This window comes from Halichoerus grypus, chromosome 3 (assembly GCF_964656455.1).
Source record: "Halichoerus grypus chromosome 3, mHalGry1.hap1.1, whole genome shotgun sequence".
Taxonomy (NCBI): Eukaryota; Metazoa; Chordata; class Mammalia; order Carnivora; family Phocidae; genus Halichoerus; species Halichoerus grypus.
The window spans coordinates 135,560,446-135,581,248 of NC_135714.1; the positions used below are offsets into that span (position 1 = coordinate 135,560,446).

Here is a 20,803-nt window from a genome sequence, read left to right on the forward strand (position 1 = left end):
AACAAATCCCACAGTCCCCACGGTACTTGTTAATACAGACTTAGTGTCCTACCTTGGGAGCTATACACAAGCAAAAGCAAAAGTGCTCTCACCACCCTGTACCTGTTCACTTGGGAACTCCCACCTCATAAAATAATAGATTTCATTTTTGTTCTGTGCTGCCATGGCAACAGGTGCCCATTAAATTACTATGCGTGTAAATGTGACTAGCAGAACATCTGATGAACGAAGAGAAAAGTAAAAATAGTTCGCAATATATAAGCCTAACAGTGGCCATAGGCTCGCTTTTGCCTCTGCCTCTGGAAATAGCAATCATTGCTCTACGCTACCTAATCTCTAGAATTCCACATTTAAAACTATCTATCAATATAAGCCAATTCAATGCAGAATCTCTAGTTTCTTCCCTGTTACTGAATCATAAGTAAAGATAGAACAGTATTTATTTATGCAGAAATAAAAACATGTTTAGTGCTATGATATACTTGGATCTATTTCTACAGATGCAATGTTTAGAATCCATATACTCTACCTCTGAGTAAGTACCAGAAGTCAAACATCATTCTGTCCCAGAAAGACTCTGAAGAGAGTCAGCAGGCAAGTGATAATCTATTTTTAGAGAAAGAAAATCCACATTCTGTAATTTGCACAAGCAGAGCTGCATGGAAATAGCCTCTGCCAAAGGCACACCCACTTTCCTGTAAAGATTTATAAAGAACACTCAGACTAAGAGAAACAATAATTTTTACATTTGGTCAAGTTCTGATTTATGGAATGGGTTTATATTAAAAAGAAAATTAAAACAAGAATAATATAAGTAAAATGTTTAAAAAGTGCCTTATTTTGAGGAAATGAAACACCATTTTTAACAATTTAACATTAAATAGAGTTGTAAACAAGCTTAAGATCACACACACATATCTGAGGGAATACTGTCACTGAAAACATTCTTTGCTTGACTTGACTGTATTAATTTTTGGTATTCTCATGAAATTTCTATATTTTATTTTCCCCTATAATGTAGTATTTTATTACAAGGAAATTGGCAAAAATAAGATAATCTAAATGACTATGCAGAAAACACAATTCTGATTACAGTGACAAGGATTCTTGGCTTAAATCACTTTCATCAGGCTTCTGAACCTTTCTCCTAGGCCCATTTGTGCACTTCCATATATAACCCAGTTTTAGCAAGAGCCCTGTAAGTCAGTTTAACCAGAATTCCCCCACCATTGATATCTGATCACTCTCGGTATCTAATGGGTTCCTCATCTTCCACTGGCCCCCAGGGCTATGTCTGATCGCCCTGGTCCGTCTTCAGCAAGAATCTGGTTAGGCCAGTTAAACCAGAACTCCTCCTACCCCCGGCCCCTCCTCTTCATAATTTGCCATCCACTGACCCCATGGCTGTATTCAGGGTGGAGCCCAATCTCTCTCCCCCACTGGAAAATCCCATTACAGTGTTTCCTATACCTACAACCATCATCATGAATAAAGTCTTCTTGACTGTCTTTAACAAGTGTCACTGAATATTTCTTTCTTCAACAATGATTAACACAATCTAATATAACATATCCAAAAGCTATTTAAACTCATATCTTTCAGTGAAAATTGGTTCTCTTTATAAAAAGCTAATTAATTCTGACACATTGATTATTCTCTGGTTATTGAAAAATAAGTACTGCTTGGGAGTAGAATGGTGGTTGCTAGGGGCTGGGAAGTGGGGAAATGAAGCGATGTTGGTCAAAGGGTACAAGCTTTTAGTTGTAAGATGGGTAAGTTCTAAGGATCAGACTATAGTTAATATTGTATATTTGAAATTTGCAGAAAAGATCTTAAACTTTCTCACACACATACAAAAGGTAACTATGTGAGGGGATAAACGTGTTAATTACCTTGATTGTGGTAAATATTTCACATGTATACAAACATCAGATCATCACACTGTACACTTTAAGTATATACAGCTGTATTTGTCAAGTATACTTCAATAGAACTGGAAGAACAACTAACATAAAGTCGAATTTTCAACCTTTTTCAAAGATTACTGCTACATGTACTTATGTACTTATAGAAGTTCCTATTTGAAGACAGATTTGTTTTTATGCTCTTTGGGTTAGCAAGTAGCTATGAAGTAAAGACCTTTATGCAGCTTGGATAAAAAAATCCCAGGATACTGCTAACTCACTTTACATCATAAAGTTTCTAATTATCAAAATAACCCAAAGGGACACACATCATCTTTTCCCACATTACAAATAAGGAAAAAACTCAAAGATGGTAAGTAACTTGCCCACAGAGACAAAACTAGTGTATGATGTGAATTTCTACCAACTTCTCCCTGACTCACCACACTGCTTCCCAGGGTAGAAAAGACAAGATTTTTGCTTTCATGGAGATCACAGTCTGATGTTTCTAAGTATGGTTCACTGTGCATCCTCCACATGGATCAGCATCATACTTTGCATAGTGCACATACTCAAAAATTTTTGTTGAAAAAATGAAGGAATGAATGCCAACTTCACTCAGCTCACCTACCCAAGCCTACCTAATGCAGAGAGCTAACTGCCAAAAGACCTCTCATTAGGCCAGACCTCCATGTTTTCTTCTATCCATTTTCTTGGAAGAAGCGCAGAATCTTAAAATCAAAATCACAGAATCTTAGAATCACAGACCTTTGAAGTTATGAGCTACTATACAAAGGGAAGTTTGTTTTGTTTTGTTTTTTTCCAGAAAAATTACCCTAGGCCCTGCTTCTCAAACCCTTTTTAAGTACCTCTGATGCAAAGAGTTATTGAAGACACCAAAAAGGATTAATTTAGGTGAGCTATTTACCATATAGAAATTAAACCTGAAAAAATTCACTATTTATGGATTAATTTATTTAAAAATAACACTGACACATCCATTACATGTTAACATATTTTTAAAAGAAATTGCTATATTTTCCAACAAAATAATAAGAGAAATGTATTGTTCTTTCAAGTAAAAATGATGTTTAATGAAAAAAGCAGCTAGTTCAGCTCACAATTCAAACAACCGCCTAACCAGTTTTCCTCCAGGCCACTACCACACTGTGGGAGGCGTTGGAAGTGCCTTAGGCATGCTTCCTGTGTTAGCACACAGAATTTTTATTTTAAATTTTTGTTAAGATTTATTTATTTGAGAGCGAGCACGAGCAGGAGGAGCAGAGGGAGAGGGAGAGAGAACCTCAAGTAGACTCCGCGCCAAGCTCAGAGCCCGACGCAGAGCTCGATCTCACAACACTGAGATCATGACCTGATCCGAAACCAAGAGTCGGACACTTAACCGACTGCACCACTGAGGTGCCCCTCAAAGAGAACCTTTAAAAGGTGCATACTTACAGGTAGAGATTTAAGAAAATTCATAGTTTTACTGCTTCGTCGAGGACATTCTTAAGTGAATCAGGCATTTTCTGCATGTAGTTTTCACGTGAGCACAGGGGCAATGAAGAGTAGGACAGGTGTTGGTATAATTTGGTGCCAGCTCTGATTCATGCTAAAGCGCCAACAGATTTACCCACTACTGCAAACATCAACATAGTGAAAAAAGCAAAAACTGGCTTAACATTATTATGGAAATAGTGTCGACCAAAAAAAGCCATTGTTCCAAACAATCCCATTCAGTAATAATTTTTTGAAGCTCCATTTATCTCTTAGTTATCTATGTCCATTAAACAACAGCTTGAATATGGTTGGCAAGAGCATGGAACCAATAGAATCTTTATGAACAGCCTCTCACTTAACCCTCTCTGAGTCTACTTTATCAGGCAAAATTATTTATAAAATAAATCTTTTAAAAGTGATTATATCAAAAAATATCTATATTGAGGCCAGATGAATATCTGCCTGCCCTCTCAGGTGTTCTATGAAAATATATTTTATTAAGTTTTCCATGGTTTTGTATTTGCTTCCTGGTGGATTTATCCAGGTCTGATGCTTAGACCTCCTATTTTCCTGGAACACAGCAGTTAAGGTTGGTTTCAAACTGTCTGTGGTTCAATGGCATAGGATCAGTGGGGAAGCCAATCCCACAGCTAGCTCAAACGATGCATTAAATATCAAAATGTTGTTAGGGAATCACACAGGCTTCCTCAAATCCTCAATCTCTCCAGCCCAGCTATGTATACAACAAGATTTAGGATTGAGACATAGTGACTATGCACTACTCAATTTCAGCACAGTTTATAAATTCCATGGCAAGTGTTGAAATAAGCAAAAACGGCATATCATTAACATACGCTGTGCTTTTGATTAATAATTAAATTAGAACTGACCCAGGAATGCTCAGTTGGTTGTCACTTAGCAATATGAAGTTCATGAATATAACTTATTTGACCAGATATTTTTCCCTCTGATTCAGACTGATAAAAGACCAAAGACTATGTGAACCAATTTCCTAGTCCACGTTTTATGCAAATTAGGCTTTAGTATAATCAATGCCAGGAATCTCTAAGAATAAATGCTAGACAGTAGGTGGAAAGAATATATAAAATTCTAAAAGCTTTTAAGTTGGAAACAGACATCTGAGGAACTTGCCTGCTCCTTAACAGGAGGAGACACAGAGAAGTCTTAACGAGAAATGGGCCAGGATCCAGAGAAACACATTCTTGTTGTAAAGGCCAAAAAGCCATGCCTCTGTGATAAACCAGGGTCAGTATGGCTAGACAACTGTTTTTCTTCAACGTTGCCTCCATGAAAAATCAAATAAATAGCTTCGGTGCTGTGAAGTAAGAGAATGTAGTCTCTAAAAGTCAGACCTCCACTGGAGCAATGATGTCAAAGTCCAAAACAGAGACTCACAGGCCAGGGCCTTTGTATTTACTTTCTCAATCCTGTCATATTCTTGTAGAAAATTTTTAGCAGCAGACGTACATTCCACTTAAAGACCATAAAAAGTGAAACTATTTGCCTTTTGAAGTACAGGCCATTATAATTCTACTGTTGGTTTCCTAATCTCTCCAAGGTTTTCAGAAGGCCTAACTGTTAAGGGGGCAGGTACAATCTAGCAGGTCAGTTCCTTCAGGGAAGGGGGGTTTCACAGACTTCCTACGTCAGACTCTCTTTGGCAGAGAGGATTCTGAAGGAGCCAGCATGTGTCAATGGGATGTATTCCATGAATAGTCAAAGGGGAATTGGTGGTGTGGATTAACCAAGAGGACATCTGGAGAGGAATGACACTGAGAAACAAGAGTACAACAGTTCCCAGGCATAGAAATGACATTGTGTCAGACTCAAAGCCAAGTCACAAAATCTCAAATGATGACTGAGCCTCACAGATTGACTAGGAATTATCTAAACAGAACATAGAAATTCCCCAATTCAAGTTTGTTCAATTTAACTGAATTCATGAGCAGTGTCTTGTATGTTTATAAGTCCTGAATTTTGTTTATAAAGTAAAATAAAAAGTACTAAGCTATGAGAACAGGAAAAGGAACAAATGGTTATAAAGTAAATTATCTAAATAAAACACCTACGAGGCCAAGCAAAGCCTTTCATATGATGTCAAAGTGGCCAGAAGCAATAAATAAATGCCCTAAGGTATTTGTTATATTAAGATGCTGTTTCGATTGAAGCAAATTTTCTTGGCTGCTGCCTTGTAGACCTATGTTCTCAGTAACAGAAACTCCCTGATAGCCACCTCTCACAACATCATAAAACCACAGCCTGCCTAAACCCTGCTTCTCTCTAATTGCTAAAAGGACAGGAATAACATGTGGCCAAAGGCACTTAAAGTACGTAAGTTTTTTAAAACACACAAATATCCACTTATTATGCATATAAAATTATTTTTTTAAAAAGATTTTATTTATTTGACAAAGAGAGACATAGTGAGAGAGGGAACACAAGCAGGGGGAGTGGGAGAGGGAGAAACAGGATTCCCGCCGAGCAGGGAGCCCGATGCAGGGCTCGATCCCAGGGCCCTGGGATCATGACCTGAGCGGAAGGCAGACACTTAACGACTGAGCCACCCAGGCGCCCCCTAAAATTACTTTAAAATTGGCTGAAAGAATGCATACTAATCTCATGACAGTGATCATCTATTTAGAGAAAGTGCAGGAAGGGGACTTGAAGAGATGGTCAAAGGGGAGTTTAACTTATTTTTAATGTGTTGATATTTCTAAAGTAAATTATAAAAGCAAACATGCAAAAAAAAGTTCACAGGATAATCCTAGAAGGTAGAAACATGGTATTTGTTATGTTAGTCTTTGTTCTTTGAGTTTTGGCAGGGCAGGGGGAGGGGGGGGATTGCTGTTTTTGTTGTTTTATGTCTCAACAAAGGGACTAGAGACCTTGAGGAACAGAATCTCAGAATATAATCCCAACTAGCTTCCCATATTCTGTAGGCTGAGAACCCTGCAGTTAACAAACATGTAGGAATGTATTCTCTGAAATTCCCTCATTTCTGCAAAAATGACAACCCTTTTATCCCAATTTGACCTGAATGGCAGGTCCATGGAAACAACCTTATATGATCTCATGGTCTCCTACATAGCATCAAATGCTATAATGAGCAACTCTTTACCACAGAAAATTCACAGAAAAACAGACATGAGCCCTACTACAAAGGACCTGCAGTATTTGGAGATTCAGGAAATCACAGCTATGTGTACATATGTACATTCAAATTCTTTTTTTTTTTTTTAAGATTTTATTTATTTATTTGACAGAGAGAGAGAGAGCACAGGTAGGCAGAGCGGCAGGCAGAGGGAGAGGAAGAAGCAGACTCCCCACTGAGTAAGGAGCCCGATGTGGGGCTCGATCCCAGGACCCTGGGATCATGACCTGAGCTGAAGGCAGACGCTTAACAACTGAGCCACCCAGGCACCCCTGTACATTCAAATTCTTATAAATAGGGTGATTCTAGATGATATCTGTGCTGATCAATTGAGTACTTTCTATCTGCCAATGCCTTAGTCCATTTGCACTGCTATAACAAAATACCACAGACTGGGTAATTTATAAACAACATTTATTTCTCACAGTTCTGGAGGCTGGAAGTGTGAGATCAGGGTGCCAACACAGTCTGTTTTTGGTAAAGACCCTCTTCCTGATTGCAAACTGCCAATATCTCACTCCGTCCTCATCTGGTAGAAGACACTAGGGAGCTCTGTCAGGCCTCTCTTCCAAGGGTACTAATCCCACTCATAAGAACTCTGCCCTCATGACCTAGTCACCTCCCAAAGCCCCCCCTCCAATACCCCACCTTGGGGGCTAAGATTCAATGTATGAATTCTGGTGAGACACAAACATTCAGACCATAGGCAGCCAGGTATCATGATAAGCATTTCATGTGATAAGCATTTCATTTCACATTAGTCTCCAAGTGAAGTAAGATCATCCTCCATTTAAGTAATAAATGAATCAAAGCTCAGAGATTATGAACTTGCCCTAGATTACAGAGCTAACTATTGAAGAAGCTGGGATATGAATCCAGCTTTACAACAAACAATACTATTGTTTTACTTCTGTTTTACATCAATACAATTCTGTTGTTGCCCTATGATTTTAATGTACTGAAAACTTGTGAACATTTTTTAAAATGATGTTAGAAATTCAGGGGAGAGAGGGAGCTTAATATGATTGAGTTAGTTCTAGAAGACTTTGTAGAGAAAGGATTTGATTGGAGTTTGAGAGCCAGACTGCACATTAGATGGGAGAGTAGAAGCAGTGGTGAGTAAAGCGTGGGGAAAGTGGGGGCGGGGGGTCCAATAGACAGTGAGTAAACCAAACCACAACACACATGCGCGCACACACACACAAACACACACACAGAGGCCCACACAACCTTGCAGTTAACAAACACATACCTCCTTACGTGTTTGCTACCTACAGGGTTCTCAGCCTACAGTACAGAAGTACTACAAGAGATCATGGCAGAAGAGCAGATAAGAATGGAAAGGAAGTTAGAAGGTCAGTTCATTTCTTTTTGTCTCAATTTTGGATTTTAATGTAATTATGCATATTGTCTTTCTGTGTGCTCATCAACCTGGAGTGTAATAAACATTTCTTAGACAATAAACTTTTGCAATTTAAAAAAAAAAAAAAAGGTAAGTTCATGGTGTTTCTTAAAAGAAATGTTAACAAGGGGCGCCTGGGTGGCTCAGTCGGTTAAGTGGCTGCCTTCGGCTCAGGTCATGATCCTGGGGTCCTGGGATCGAGCCCCACATCCAGCTCCCTGCTCAGCAGAGAGCCTGCTTCTCCCTCTCCCTCTTCCTGCCACTCTGCGTACTTGTGCTCTCTCTCTCTCTCTCTCTCTCTGTCAAATGAATAAATAAAATCTTTAAAAAAAAAAGAAAGAAAAAGAAATGTTAACATTTCTTTTCTTTTCTTTTCTTTATTTATTTGACAGAGAGAGCGAGAGCACAAGCAGGGAGAGCTGCAGGCAGAGGGAGAAGGAGAAGCAGGGAGCCCGAAGCAGGGTTTGACTCCAGGACCCCGGGATCATGACCTGGGCCGAAGGCAGACCCTTAACTGAGCCACCCAGGTGCCCCTACATTTTTGTATATAAATTGTACCACTAGACAACCAGGTATTATATCCACTCTACCACTAGAGAACCAGGTAAGAGATGAAGGGAAATTACACCTTAGAGAAGTATTCCAACTAATAAATGAAGACGTGATGAGAGAACTAGAATATCCCCATTTCTCAATGTCTAGTGAATTAATGGATCAACACTGAGCATCCATAGCTACTACTGTCACAAAAGAGAAAGACCAACCAGACATTATCTCTCCCAGTAGAACAATATACAACCATCTATGTAGAAGTCTTGAAAAAACAAGTTAAATCTAAATCTGATCAAGTCTCTAAACTCCACACCAATGTCTATGGAATACAGGTGACAGGAAGACAAATAAAGACATCGTGGAAGTACAACCAGCAAATTCCAGAATCTAGAACTCTAGAGAACAAGGCAAATGCTTTCTTCAATAAGTAAACTGGTAAGGAAAAAAAAAAGGAAGAGGTGGATGTGGAGTCTATAGATTAAAAGACATATCAACTGATCACAAAGCACAGGCTTTATTTGAATCCTGGTTCAAATAAACAAACTGAAATAATAAATAAGCAAGCAAACAAATAAGTAAATAAAACATTTATAAGACAATTAAAAATTAGACCAGTTACTGGATATGTTACTGGAATTATTGTTAATTTTTCTTTTGGGTGTTATAATAGTTATACGCTTATGTTTTATTTTCTAGTGATACTGAAAAATTTACAGATGAAAGAAAATGATGTCTGGGATTTGCTCCAAATTAATGTGGGCATAGGGAGTAGATTGGGATAGAGATAAAACAAGCCTGATCATGAGTTTATTAATTGTTGAATTTGGATGACAGGTACCTGAGGGTTCATTTACTTTTGTGTATGTTTAAGTTTTTTCATATGAAAAATTTAATGCATTAATGCATTTATTTTTTTTGAAGATTTTATTTATTTATTTGTCAGAGAGAGAGCGCGCACAAGCAGGGGGAGCGGCAGGCAGAGGGAGAGGGAGAAGTAGGCAGAGGGAGAGGGAGAAGCAGGCTCCCCCGCTGAGCAAGGAGAGCCAAAAGCAGACGCTTAACCGATTGAGCCGCCCAGGCATCCCTAATGCACGAACGCATTTAAACTTTATTTCCAGGGGTACCTGGGTGGCTCAGATGGTTAAGCATCTGCGTTTGGCTCAGGTCATGATGTCTGGGTCCTGGAATCGGGCCAGCGACTAGCTCCCTGCTCAGTAGGGAATCTGCTTTGCCCTCTCCCTGTGCCCCTCCCTCCCCACTAATTCTCTCTCTCAAATGAATAAATAAAATCTTTTTAAAAAATTAAAATTAGAAAAAAAATATTTTCCAATCAAATGGAAGTTTTCAGTTTTTTTTTTTATTTTTGCAAGAAGCAATTAAAACAATTTAAAGGAAAGTAGGAAAAATAAACTCAGCAATGGTTTACACGGTTAAGTTGCAGTTGGGGCAGATAGAGACAAGGAGATCAGCTAGAAGTCTCTTACAACATCTGGACCTGTACTGATAAGAGTTTGATCAGGATAGCATTAGGAGGGATGAAAAGGGAAACACAATTGGAGTGGTTTTGAGGAACTGTCCAAGTTTAGTGCTACTCGAATATGAGGCACAAAGCAAAGGAAGATTCAAAGATGACTCAAAAATTTCTGACCTGACAGATTTTTAAAATAGTAATATTATGAGTAGAAACAGGTAAGTCAAGAGGGCAAACTGTCAGGGCATGAGGTGACAAATCTGCTTCTAGACATCAAGTTTGACAGGTTGACATGACTATTTGCTATTTAAAAAAGTGAAGTATTGTTTTGCTACATATGCATAAAAATGTTCTTTGTGCCCTCTCCAACTGTGATGACTTATTTAAAAATGAAGAGTCATGAATTAAAGTTGTATAATAAAATAACTGAATAAAAATATGTAAGTCAAACCTCCTCAAACCAGTAAGATAGCCCAAATCCTTCTTTAATAAACGTATTTTCTTGGCATAGGTTAGCCATTTCATCTATATCCTTTTCTCTGCAAAAATCTCTATATTCTTTGATACAGAAGCAAATCTGTAAACTTTTTTATATCACCTCCCCTGTCTTTATATATCTAAACATAGGTGCCCAGTAAATACCAACTTTTCTGGCCAATTTGCTCATGTATGGTAAGTAGTACTTAGAAGAATAAAACTATATGTCACAAAATAATTTTGTTATTCTTCTGACACCTCTCTAAATAAGATAATCCCTTGTATTATAGCATCAATAATACTGAAAATAATTTCTCCTAGTGACAAAGCATGAACATGTGTCTAGTAAAAACTATGTCAAAGTCAGACATTTGAATTTCATTTATAAGAAAGGGGACACGTAGCTTTATACAATTAAAACTCTGCAGAAACCACAATATATTTTAGTTCTTAGCACATCCGTACCTTCGAAGTTTAGAGTTGGTCATTTTTAATGCCTAGAATATCACATTCCCATGTCCTTTACCTTAGAGTAAGTGACCCTCTCTAATCAAGTGAACCACTGTGATTCTCATCATAAAAAGAAATTATGAAGATTTTTCAACAATAAAAGCAGTAATATGTCTTCTCGAAACCCTCTGATCCTTGGCCATCTTTGCTCCCTCAATCCCTGTCAACTCAGCAACCAATATTAGCCAATATTGCCAAAGCTAATCACTTTCTTTGCTACTTGAAGACAAGACAGCATCTGACTCATATCTTGTCTCATTGTTTGCTAGCAAATAAACAAAAAACTATATTATTTGCTTGCTCAGACTTAACAATAAATACATTGCTACACGCTACTTGCATTGGCAATGTGCTATTTCTGCAAAACAATGAAACTGACCCAAACTATTAGAAATCCCAGTGTCCAAGACCCTGGATGGGTATGCCTCTTGCTGTCAGAGCACCTGTCTGTGAGTGATCTCTGAAAGTTGGAGGCAAAATCCTTAATCACTGAGTGGTAGGGATAAAAGGAAGGGATGCTTGGAAGACCTTCATAATCTATCATGGAGGCCACAGTTGGAATCCTTCTTTGCCTAGCATTTGGATATTCCCGCAGAAACAAATATTCTTTTAATGAAAAGTTATATTTTCTCTTGTTTAGATGATAGTTGATTGGAATTTTTACTTTTACTATTATCACATCATTAAGTAAAAAAAAAAATGATGCATAGAAAAAAGAGTGGAAGAGAATAGGTCAAAGATTAACACCCATTAATCTAATGCATTATATTCAGGAACTAAATCATTAGAAGCCAGGTAAGAGCTAGGAGAGTTGACTGATAAAAGATAACTCTAGGGGGACAAGACATACCAATTCATATTATTGTTGTTCGTTGAATTTATGAACATAAGTTTATTACTCACAGCCACCTGGGGGAAAATACACCTAATGGAACAAGAAGTTTCCATAAGGATAATTTTTCCCACTCTGAACTTTTTCACACCTTTAGCCCTTTGTTAGAATCCCTCTCTCTGAAACTCTCTTCCTGTCTCCTGTACTCACCTGATTTCTGCAAGGTCTTCAGTTTCTAGATTAAATGTCACATTCTCTGTCCACACTCTCTACAAATCTCGAAGAATTAGTAGCATCTTATTTGTTTCTAAAGGATGTTAAACTTATGACCCCTGATACATTCTGTTATGGTTATCTATCCCTTCTATTAGACTGCATAACTCTTGAGGTCAGGGAAGCATGTCATCCATCTTACCACCAGCACTAAACCTGCCAAGTGTCTGGGACAGAAAAGGGCCCAAAAAAGTCTGTCAAATCCAAGTGGAAAGAAATATATGTAATTTATTTTGTTGAAGGTGGAAGCAAATATCTCTCAAAACACATCTCTGTTAGTCCTCCTCTACTAAATACTCCTTAATTGCTCATCAAATAAACAGTTATTCTTAGAAAATATAAGTACAGGAAGAACTCCATTAAATAGTTAAAAATATTAAGTATTTTCTATTCATTTGATTTTTTATTTTCTAAACTTCTAATTATCTTATTTTAATAAAACTTTATTTCTTTATTGCAATTACACTTTTGTTTTTTTACTTTTAATATTTTTAATTTGATACTTTTGATTTAATATTTTAATATAACTAGGTAGTTTTCTTTGATCAAAAAAATAAAATAAAACAACGTCCTGAGTGTGACATTCTCAGATATTCTGCTACTAATTGAAAGGTTACAGAGTTGGGTAAGACAGGGACTTGCCCTTGAGAAATTCACAGCTTATTAAAAAAGACAGACTAGTCAAAATAAATAAAACATAATAGGCTAAGATCTCTAATATAAGTACATAAGAGTAGAAAAATATAACGATTTGGGAATGACTTACAATTTAATGAATAAAAATAATGATAAAATACTTTAATTCTTATATTGATATTAACCTCTACTATTATTTCTGGATGATCAATTTCTTAACATGTAACACTCACTGAACCTATTATGTACCAGGCATTATTCTAAATCCTTCATGTGTGAATATATTGAATTCTCTCAATAGCCCTCTCTATAAACAATATTATTACTCCTGAGGGAACCAAGGTAGAGAGAGGTTAAGTAACTTCTCAATGTTAAAAAATCAGTATTGGTAATTTGGATTGAAATTTAGCAGGCTGGTTCCAGAAGCCCGGTTCCTAACCATGATACAGACTATGAGCTCAAAAAGCAAGTTTTATACATCCTAAATCTATTCTGGTTATTTTATATGACCTTTTGATAGAAATTTTCCAAGTCTTAGAAACTCAAATTCTCTCTAGAATACTATTCTTTGGCATCCTAACGGAGGTGACTTTTTGTCTCTGTAGTTCATACCCCCACGCTTCAAGAATAAAAGGTTATTTGTGCCTCTATCACATTTTACAGACCCAGTAAAATGGCATAGCCTTTATGAATGTAGATTTGTTAATTGGGTAAAACAAAAAGAATGTTGTGTACAGAAAATTAACAACTGGGTTCTGTATTCTCTTGCCTTGTTGTAGCATCATAGAACAAGTGATTTTAGTTTACTTCAGGCAGAACTTTTCTAAGATTGTTAACAAACTCCACCCAATACACTCCCAACACATTCCCAATCACCATTTAAATAAGGCATATATTTGACTTTAAAGTAAACATCTCAGTGTAATTGATGAGAAGGATTATTGTATAAAAGATAACTATTACGGTACTCATGAAAAATGGCCTACCTATGTTCACTTATTCATTCATTTGTTCAGCAAATATTTTTAATAAACATCTCTCTATAAACATTGTATGATGCTAAATACAGGAAGTAAAAAGGTCAACTAAGATACAATCTTATAAAAAAATGTAAAATTTCTCTGGAGTAATATCTACTGTGAGCAAAGTCAAATGAAAAACAACAAAGTAAAAAAATTATTTGAGATATATAGGATTGATAATGGCTAATTTTCAAGATATACAAAATGTTTTTATAAATCAATAAGGAAAAGCTATGGAATGCAATAAAAAAGGGGAATGATATGAATAGGCAACTCACAAAAAATGAACTATAAATAATGAGTATTTGAAAATGTGATATCCTCAATATCACTCATAATGAAAAAACTGGAAATATAAACAACACCTTGCTGCCCTCCATAAAATTAGTAAAAATATTAATCAGTTTTCCACTTCTCAAGGTTGGCAAGAAAGAGGAAAACACTCATTCTCCTACCTTACTGGTAAAATTGTAAAATGCTGCAGCATCTAGTGGAAATTAGCTTTTTGTCTGTTGCACTATGGGAAGCAAGTAAATGTTGGATTAATGAAAAAATGTAAGTCTATTCTCACAGATGCCATCCTCACATATATAATTTCATATATAGATACCAACCAAAGTAACTTTAACAATCGAATTAACTTCTGACTTAGATTCAGTGCTTTAGCCAGAGCCAAAATTGGGAACTCCAATATTGGTGTCATAACTTGGACAGGTTCTAGTAAAGTCCTGCAGAGATCACATCTTCATGGATTATCAAGAATGTGAAAGACACCCCCACAATCTCCCGCAGGCAGAAGGAATAAGAAGGCAGATTACAACTAGAACTGACCTACAATAGAAGCAGTTCCCACAGAGTTAGCAGCAGCCTGATGCCCAATATCTCAAGCCAAAGGTGATCTTGGCTTATACGGTTTGAGTGGACTGGAGGAAGTCATCCAGGTAATAAATGGCAAAGCCTGAACTAAGCTAGGAGCACAAGCCATACCTAAAAGAAGAAGGATTGGGGAGATATCAAGGATTTGGTCACTGTATGGATGTGAGTGTAAGTATCACGAGGCATATAAATGACTCCCAAATTTTTGACTTGGGAAATTGGAAGATGATGGTGCCATTGTCCTACACAATGAATAGGAGGAAGCATTGCTTAGAAGTTTGTCTCTTAAGCCAGAACTCCTCAGTTGGGCTCCAGATTTTATTGGATACCAACTATGTGACTCTAGCCAAATTAATTAATTTCTCTTTGCTTTGATTTCCTCATTTCTAAAATATGAATAATGATAAGATCTACTTCATAGGACTGTTATGAGGATTAAATAAGTTAATATATTAGTGCTCAGTACAGAGTGCTTAGAACAGTGCCAAGCACATAGCAAGTGTTATATAATTGTTAGATTACTAATAGTATTAGTTTAAGGACTTAAAATATTTGTCTTCTTTGAAAACTTATAATAGTGATGTGTCTACATTCATCCTCAAGACCAGAGACAATGGACACAATGATAAAAGTTGCTGATGCACTCCGGAGACTGTGGCTCAGTTGGAATTCATTCCTCCTCAGTCAAGGTAATGAACAGAAAGAGTTACAATGTGAACACACCTCTTGTGAAAAAAAGCTCTCTTCCTCCATGATCTATCATATCTCTTATAGGCAGGGAGCATCACTACTCCCCTAAATGACTCTGTTTCAGACAAATGGTATATTTAGGATGCCCTAAATATCATATGAGCCTTGCCAACCCCATGTCCTTCCTCACATTTGTGCCTACCCTCTTTATCATTTACAGCCTGCAATCTTACTCAAACTCTTCCTCCTTTACTATTTTATGGCAAAGCCCTCTCCCTTTTTTAACCTCATACCAATAAGAACTTTTCTATTGTTCCATCCAGCCCTTCTTACATGTATCTATTTTTGTTTCATACTATACTTTCCTAAGTGATTTTTTAAAAAACCAAACTTGGGGTAGGGCAGGGGGGGATAACCGTCTTTACTACTTTGCTACCTCTGTGTTAGTTTTCTTCAGTATAATGCACAGTAGATGTTGAATAAACACATCATCATTGATTGAATGATAGTTGTAGTTTTCCTCAATAGAAAGGAGAATGACAAAGACAGAAGGTAGGTGGAGATTTAGTTGAAGTTTCCAGAATTAAAACAAATGTCATTAGAGACAACTTCTAAAAGGGTTTGCCCTCTATTCAGTGTACGTTAGTTCTTATGTTCTTCAGCTACAAACCTCAAGGTCATTCCCTTTCTCGTAGACTTCACTGCCATATTCATGGATCTCCTCTCCCTCCTGCCTCTAGTCATCACCCTCAGGAACTTCAACCTCTATACGGACTATTCCCCAAACACCCAGCCTCATAGTAAGTACCTTTACCTACTTAGCCCTAGAAATCTTCACTCATTCTTCACTTCATTGCTAATACATTTTATCACACCAACTCCCTTCATTAACCTAAGGATACCCTGGTAGTTGCCATACAATAACAGTTAAAAATATGGAATCTAGCGTCAGACAAACCTGCCAAAATCTCTATTTGGGAACTTACTAGCTCTGTAAGACCGAACAAGTTACGTAACTGTGAGAAGCAATTCTCCGTGGCATTTCTGCACATCTTAGATGAGGTTTTGCTCTGTACTGTCTCTTCAAGGATGTTAGTATAGCAAACAACCTTGGGAAATACAAAGAGTGTTTCCCACTGATGTGAAAGGCAGATTTGATTTATCTCCTCACCAAGATAATAAAGATAATTTCTCCTTCTGCAGCAATGTTGGACAGGTTTGCTAGAAACCTCTTATAAGATTGGGGGTTTCCTAAGCTTAGAGTTCCTCTGTAGTGACACAAAACCCTACATGCAGCATTCACCAGGGCTACTCTCTATCATCCCAATGGGACGTGAGGGGCAAAGGAACATGAAGCTCATGCCACTTGCTATACCACGAGTAATGAAGTAATCTGTCTGTCTCTGACCCAGGAATGTTTTGTCCTCTGCTAGCATTTATGAACATGTGGCTGGTTAATTTGTTAGCTTGTGAGAAAGGTAAGATCTCAGACTTTCCACAGTTCTTAATAATAACCTCTTTATGCTTCAGTATTCCTTTTGCCAACCCACAAAATGGAGAGAAGATGCCTATCTCACAGAGTTAGTATGTTAATTAAATGGAAAAATGAGATAATATATATACAATGCTTAAGACCAGTCTGAGCCTCATAACTGAACTCTACAACAGTTTTTGGTGACTTCTGACTGCCTCCTTGCCAGTTCTGCTGGCCTGCTCTCCGGCTCAGTTCTCACTGGTGGTTTTGCAACACTGACCCCATAAATCATCCTCTTCTTGAAAGTTCCTAATCCCTTGAAATTCTGTGACTCTGGTTTCCTTCTTACATTTTTATCCTTCTCTAGTTCCTTCCCAAAATGTCACACACACACACACACACACACACACACACACACACACACACAGGAATTAACAAAGGAGAATGTTTTACAAATGTCCTAAGATGGTCCTAAATTTCCACAAAATGTTAATTAGCAATGCAACAATAGCAGCCTACAGGTTTTTCTAAAATGGAGGAAAGGAAAAGCAGTAATCAGAATGAGGGGATGAAGAGAGTCATAAGATCTTTATCAAAAGGAGATAAGAGTTATAAGACACCTGTGACATTCTGTGTCACTCACTTATGTAGATGGTCAATATTTATTACTCTATTATTCTCCAATGCCTGATCTTAATGAAATATTTGCAAAAAAAAAAAAATTACTAGAAAGAAAACAAGAGAAATGGTGGCTGTAACCTACATAACCAAGTGACCATCGAAACATAATGTGGAATGATGGAAATACAGTGTGAAAAGAAGACAAATTTTTACCATCAACAGATCCCAGGGAACCCCAACTCCAGCTTTTAGTAGTTGTCAGAATGTGGGTGAGTTCCTTCACCTCATGAAACATCAGTTTACTCACCTCACAAATGAGGGAAGACCATGCACCTTGAAGAGTTGTTGATGGGTTTCCTCAATAAGTTGGATCTACGATGAGTATGACTATTGCAGGACCGAAATACTGAAGAATTACTCCTTCAGAAACTCATATAAGAGCTGAGGGATATTTCTGAATATTTCCCAAAAGAATATAAAATTTTGCAATGTAGTATTATACTTGCCAAATATAGCACTATAGAACTTAAACTCTGGCTTCGTGAAAATTCAAAGTATAGAAAATTCCTTAGTGTTAGACTTACGTAACTCAGTGTCAGCCTTAGATAACCCCTTACTTGACTTGATAAACTTACCTGTAACAAAAAATCAAAGAGTGCTAGCTTGGACCACTCGTGGTGATGTATTTCAGTACAACCCCATTCAGGCTTGGGTACTCGACCATTCTGCCAGCACTTCTGTTTCAACAACTGTTGGTAAGTTCCCCAGGTGAGCTTAACAGAAGAGTGGGTCTCATTACTTGTTGGAGATAAAGATGAGTCCCAGAGAATGAGAGGACATGGGCGGCCATCTACAGAATCAAAAAAAAAAAAAAAAAAAAAAAACCAAACTCGCTTTAGCATGTTTAGCATGACTCAGTATGAGCCTTTAGGCAGTCCCTCACAGCTTCACCCTCTCACCTACCAAAAAAGTTTGATTAGATGATATTCCATGGTCCCTGTTAGACAACGAAAGGAAAGATTTTTGAGACAAGACCTTTTATTGATGTGGCGCAGGAATAAGCCACTAATCACCAATAACAATGTTCTGGTTAATGTGGTTTTATTCCACATCTAAAAGCAGCCACCACAAAAAGGGAAAGAATCCAGTCATTTATAATTGTCTATTCAATGTCTGAGAGGGGCTGCTCTCTCTTTGTAATAACAACTGTCTGATTTTCTGAGGCCATGGAAAAAGAATTTTTTGGAAGTCGCAAATTTAAAAGTGAAATTGTATGGCTCACACCAGCTACTATAATCTTCAAAGAAAGAAAAAAGAAGCAAGATGGAAACTTTTTTTCTTCTCTGAAGGAAAGAGTAACGCTCTTGGCAATGGATCATTTTTTCACACATAACCTCACAAAGTGCATTTAAGCAAATGCATTTCTTCAACTGCAAGCACATAGATGATATGTAAAAAAAAAAAAAATCTGTCATTCTAATTGTTTTTGTCTCACTCTTGATAGTTTAGAAATGTCACTGCTAGACTGTATAAAGAATGATGAGCCCAAGTGAAGTTATAAACAGGGAAGACCACGAAGGTCCATTATATGACACTTCAAGCTTAAAACCAATGACATCACTTTCCAGTCCCCATTTCTGACAAATAAAGTCACTGAGAGATGATGTTAAGTGGCTTTGCTTGTAAGTTAAAAATCAGAATGATGCTCTTGGGGAAAAAAAGAAAAGTCACAAAGAATTGGAAAAGCCCACTAAACTCACTCTTAACAGGCCTGGACAACAGAAGCCTCTGAAATTATGACTGGAATGTCTAAGACATATCACAGGAATTTTTAAAAACCTTTTTAAATAACCTGAGAGGCTCTCGATCTATGACTGTATTCCTTTTGGATAAAGACATTTATTTTTACCGTCTTGCTTGTTTGCCTTTTGTAGAGCTCTTATCTCTGTCTGGCCTTTACCACAGGAAACAGTCACCTTCTCTAACCTCTCTTCAATTTGCTGTTACAGTGACCTCAATAATTTTAGTAGTGTTCTCTTGATCATTCGGATCCCCTACATTCCAGTTTTATTCAAAAGAAAAATCTTCCTCCTTTTAGCCTTGCAATTTCAGCCTGGGTTTGCAAGAAGTCCTTTAGATTTGGGGAAGTATGCTACCGTCACCAACACACAATCAAGAAAAAAAATAGAGAAAGAACATAGATCTAAAAGACATCTCCCCTTTTTCTTTCCTTTGACTTTCCTAAATGGTTCTGGGGCTGCTCGGACCTAATTGTCTTCTTAGGTATAAGATAAATATAAATTATATTTATATAATATAATACATATTTTATATATTATATTATATATATTATATATATATAATATAATATATTAATTTTATATATATTATATATAATATAATATTAAATATACTATATATTATATTATATATAATATTATAATATTATATATAATATTATTATATATAATATATTATATTATTATAATATTATAATATTATAATAATATATTATATATTATATTCTTAATATTATATATAATATATATTTATATAGTAAATATAATTTTAAATGAGTGGACCCCAAATATGACACCAATTTAACAAATAATAATAGTAAAGTCCAGGTAAAAGCAGTCCATCGTGAGCGGGACACATGTAGAGACCAATGTAACCAAATATGAGTGGAAGACACAACATCGCTTTCAAAGACATGCGTACTTCAGACTTCGAAAGATAAACACCAAGGAGTTCTACCCATTGGTGTCTCTGGACTAAAGTTATACACAGACAGCACTTTAGATTCTGAGGGCTAGGAAGTATTCAAAGGGAGTTGAAACCTAATCCTGAACCTCAACAACACAAATCAATACAGGAGACAGACAGGCGGGCCGTTTCCTCAGCAATTCACATGAGGCCCGCAGAGAAATAGGGAAATGATCTACATAAACAATTGAAACAGTTAACCTTCTGGGCTGTTTTTCCTTTCCTTTAAAACGTTTGTTTCTTATTTTAAAGCAATTAAAAGCAAATCTACTCATTTTGGGAAATGTGGAAAAACATTAACATGTAAAGCTAAGAAAACAAAAATCATCTATAAGCTCCGGATAGGAGCTTAGTAATTGGTTCTGTGATTTATATACTGACTTCTGGTATTTTCCCATCCCTTTCTTTTTCACCTCAAAATGTACATTGTTTTTAGAAATTTAAGAAGTAGAGCTTCTGGTGAGAGCTGAGGCTCTGGAATCCAACAGATCTTTTGAATTCTGGTCACATTACTTCTTTGCTTTGTAACATTAGACAAGTTAAGCAACCTCTCTAAGCCTTGCTTTCATCCTCTGTAAAACGGGGGTGAGAACGTGCCTTCCCAAACTGGCTTTTAGGATTAAAT

The 20,803-nt window shown here is 36.8% G+C and overlaps 1 protein-coding gene across 2 annotated transcripts in view; it reads right to left on the bottom strand.

The window, feature by feature from the left end:
• The window catches only part of GASK1B (golgi associated kinase 1B), a 47,411-nt gene that overhangs the window by 11,710 nt on the left and 14,898 nt on the right, over positions 1-20,803 (bottom strand). For both annotated transcript variants that reach the window (XR_013446533.1, XM_036069730.2), the window contains exon 3: positions 18,048-18,262. Coding sequence is in view for 1 of the 2 variants with exons in the window: in XM_036069730.2 (XP_035925623.2) it covers positions 18,048-18,262 (215 nt within the window). In the remaining variant the exon portion in view is untranslated. The remainder of the gene's footprint in view (positions 1-18,047; positions 18,263-20,803) is intronic.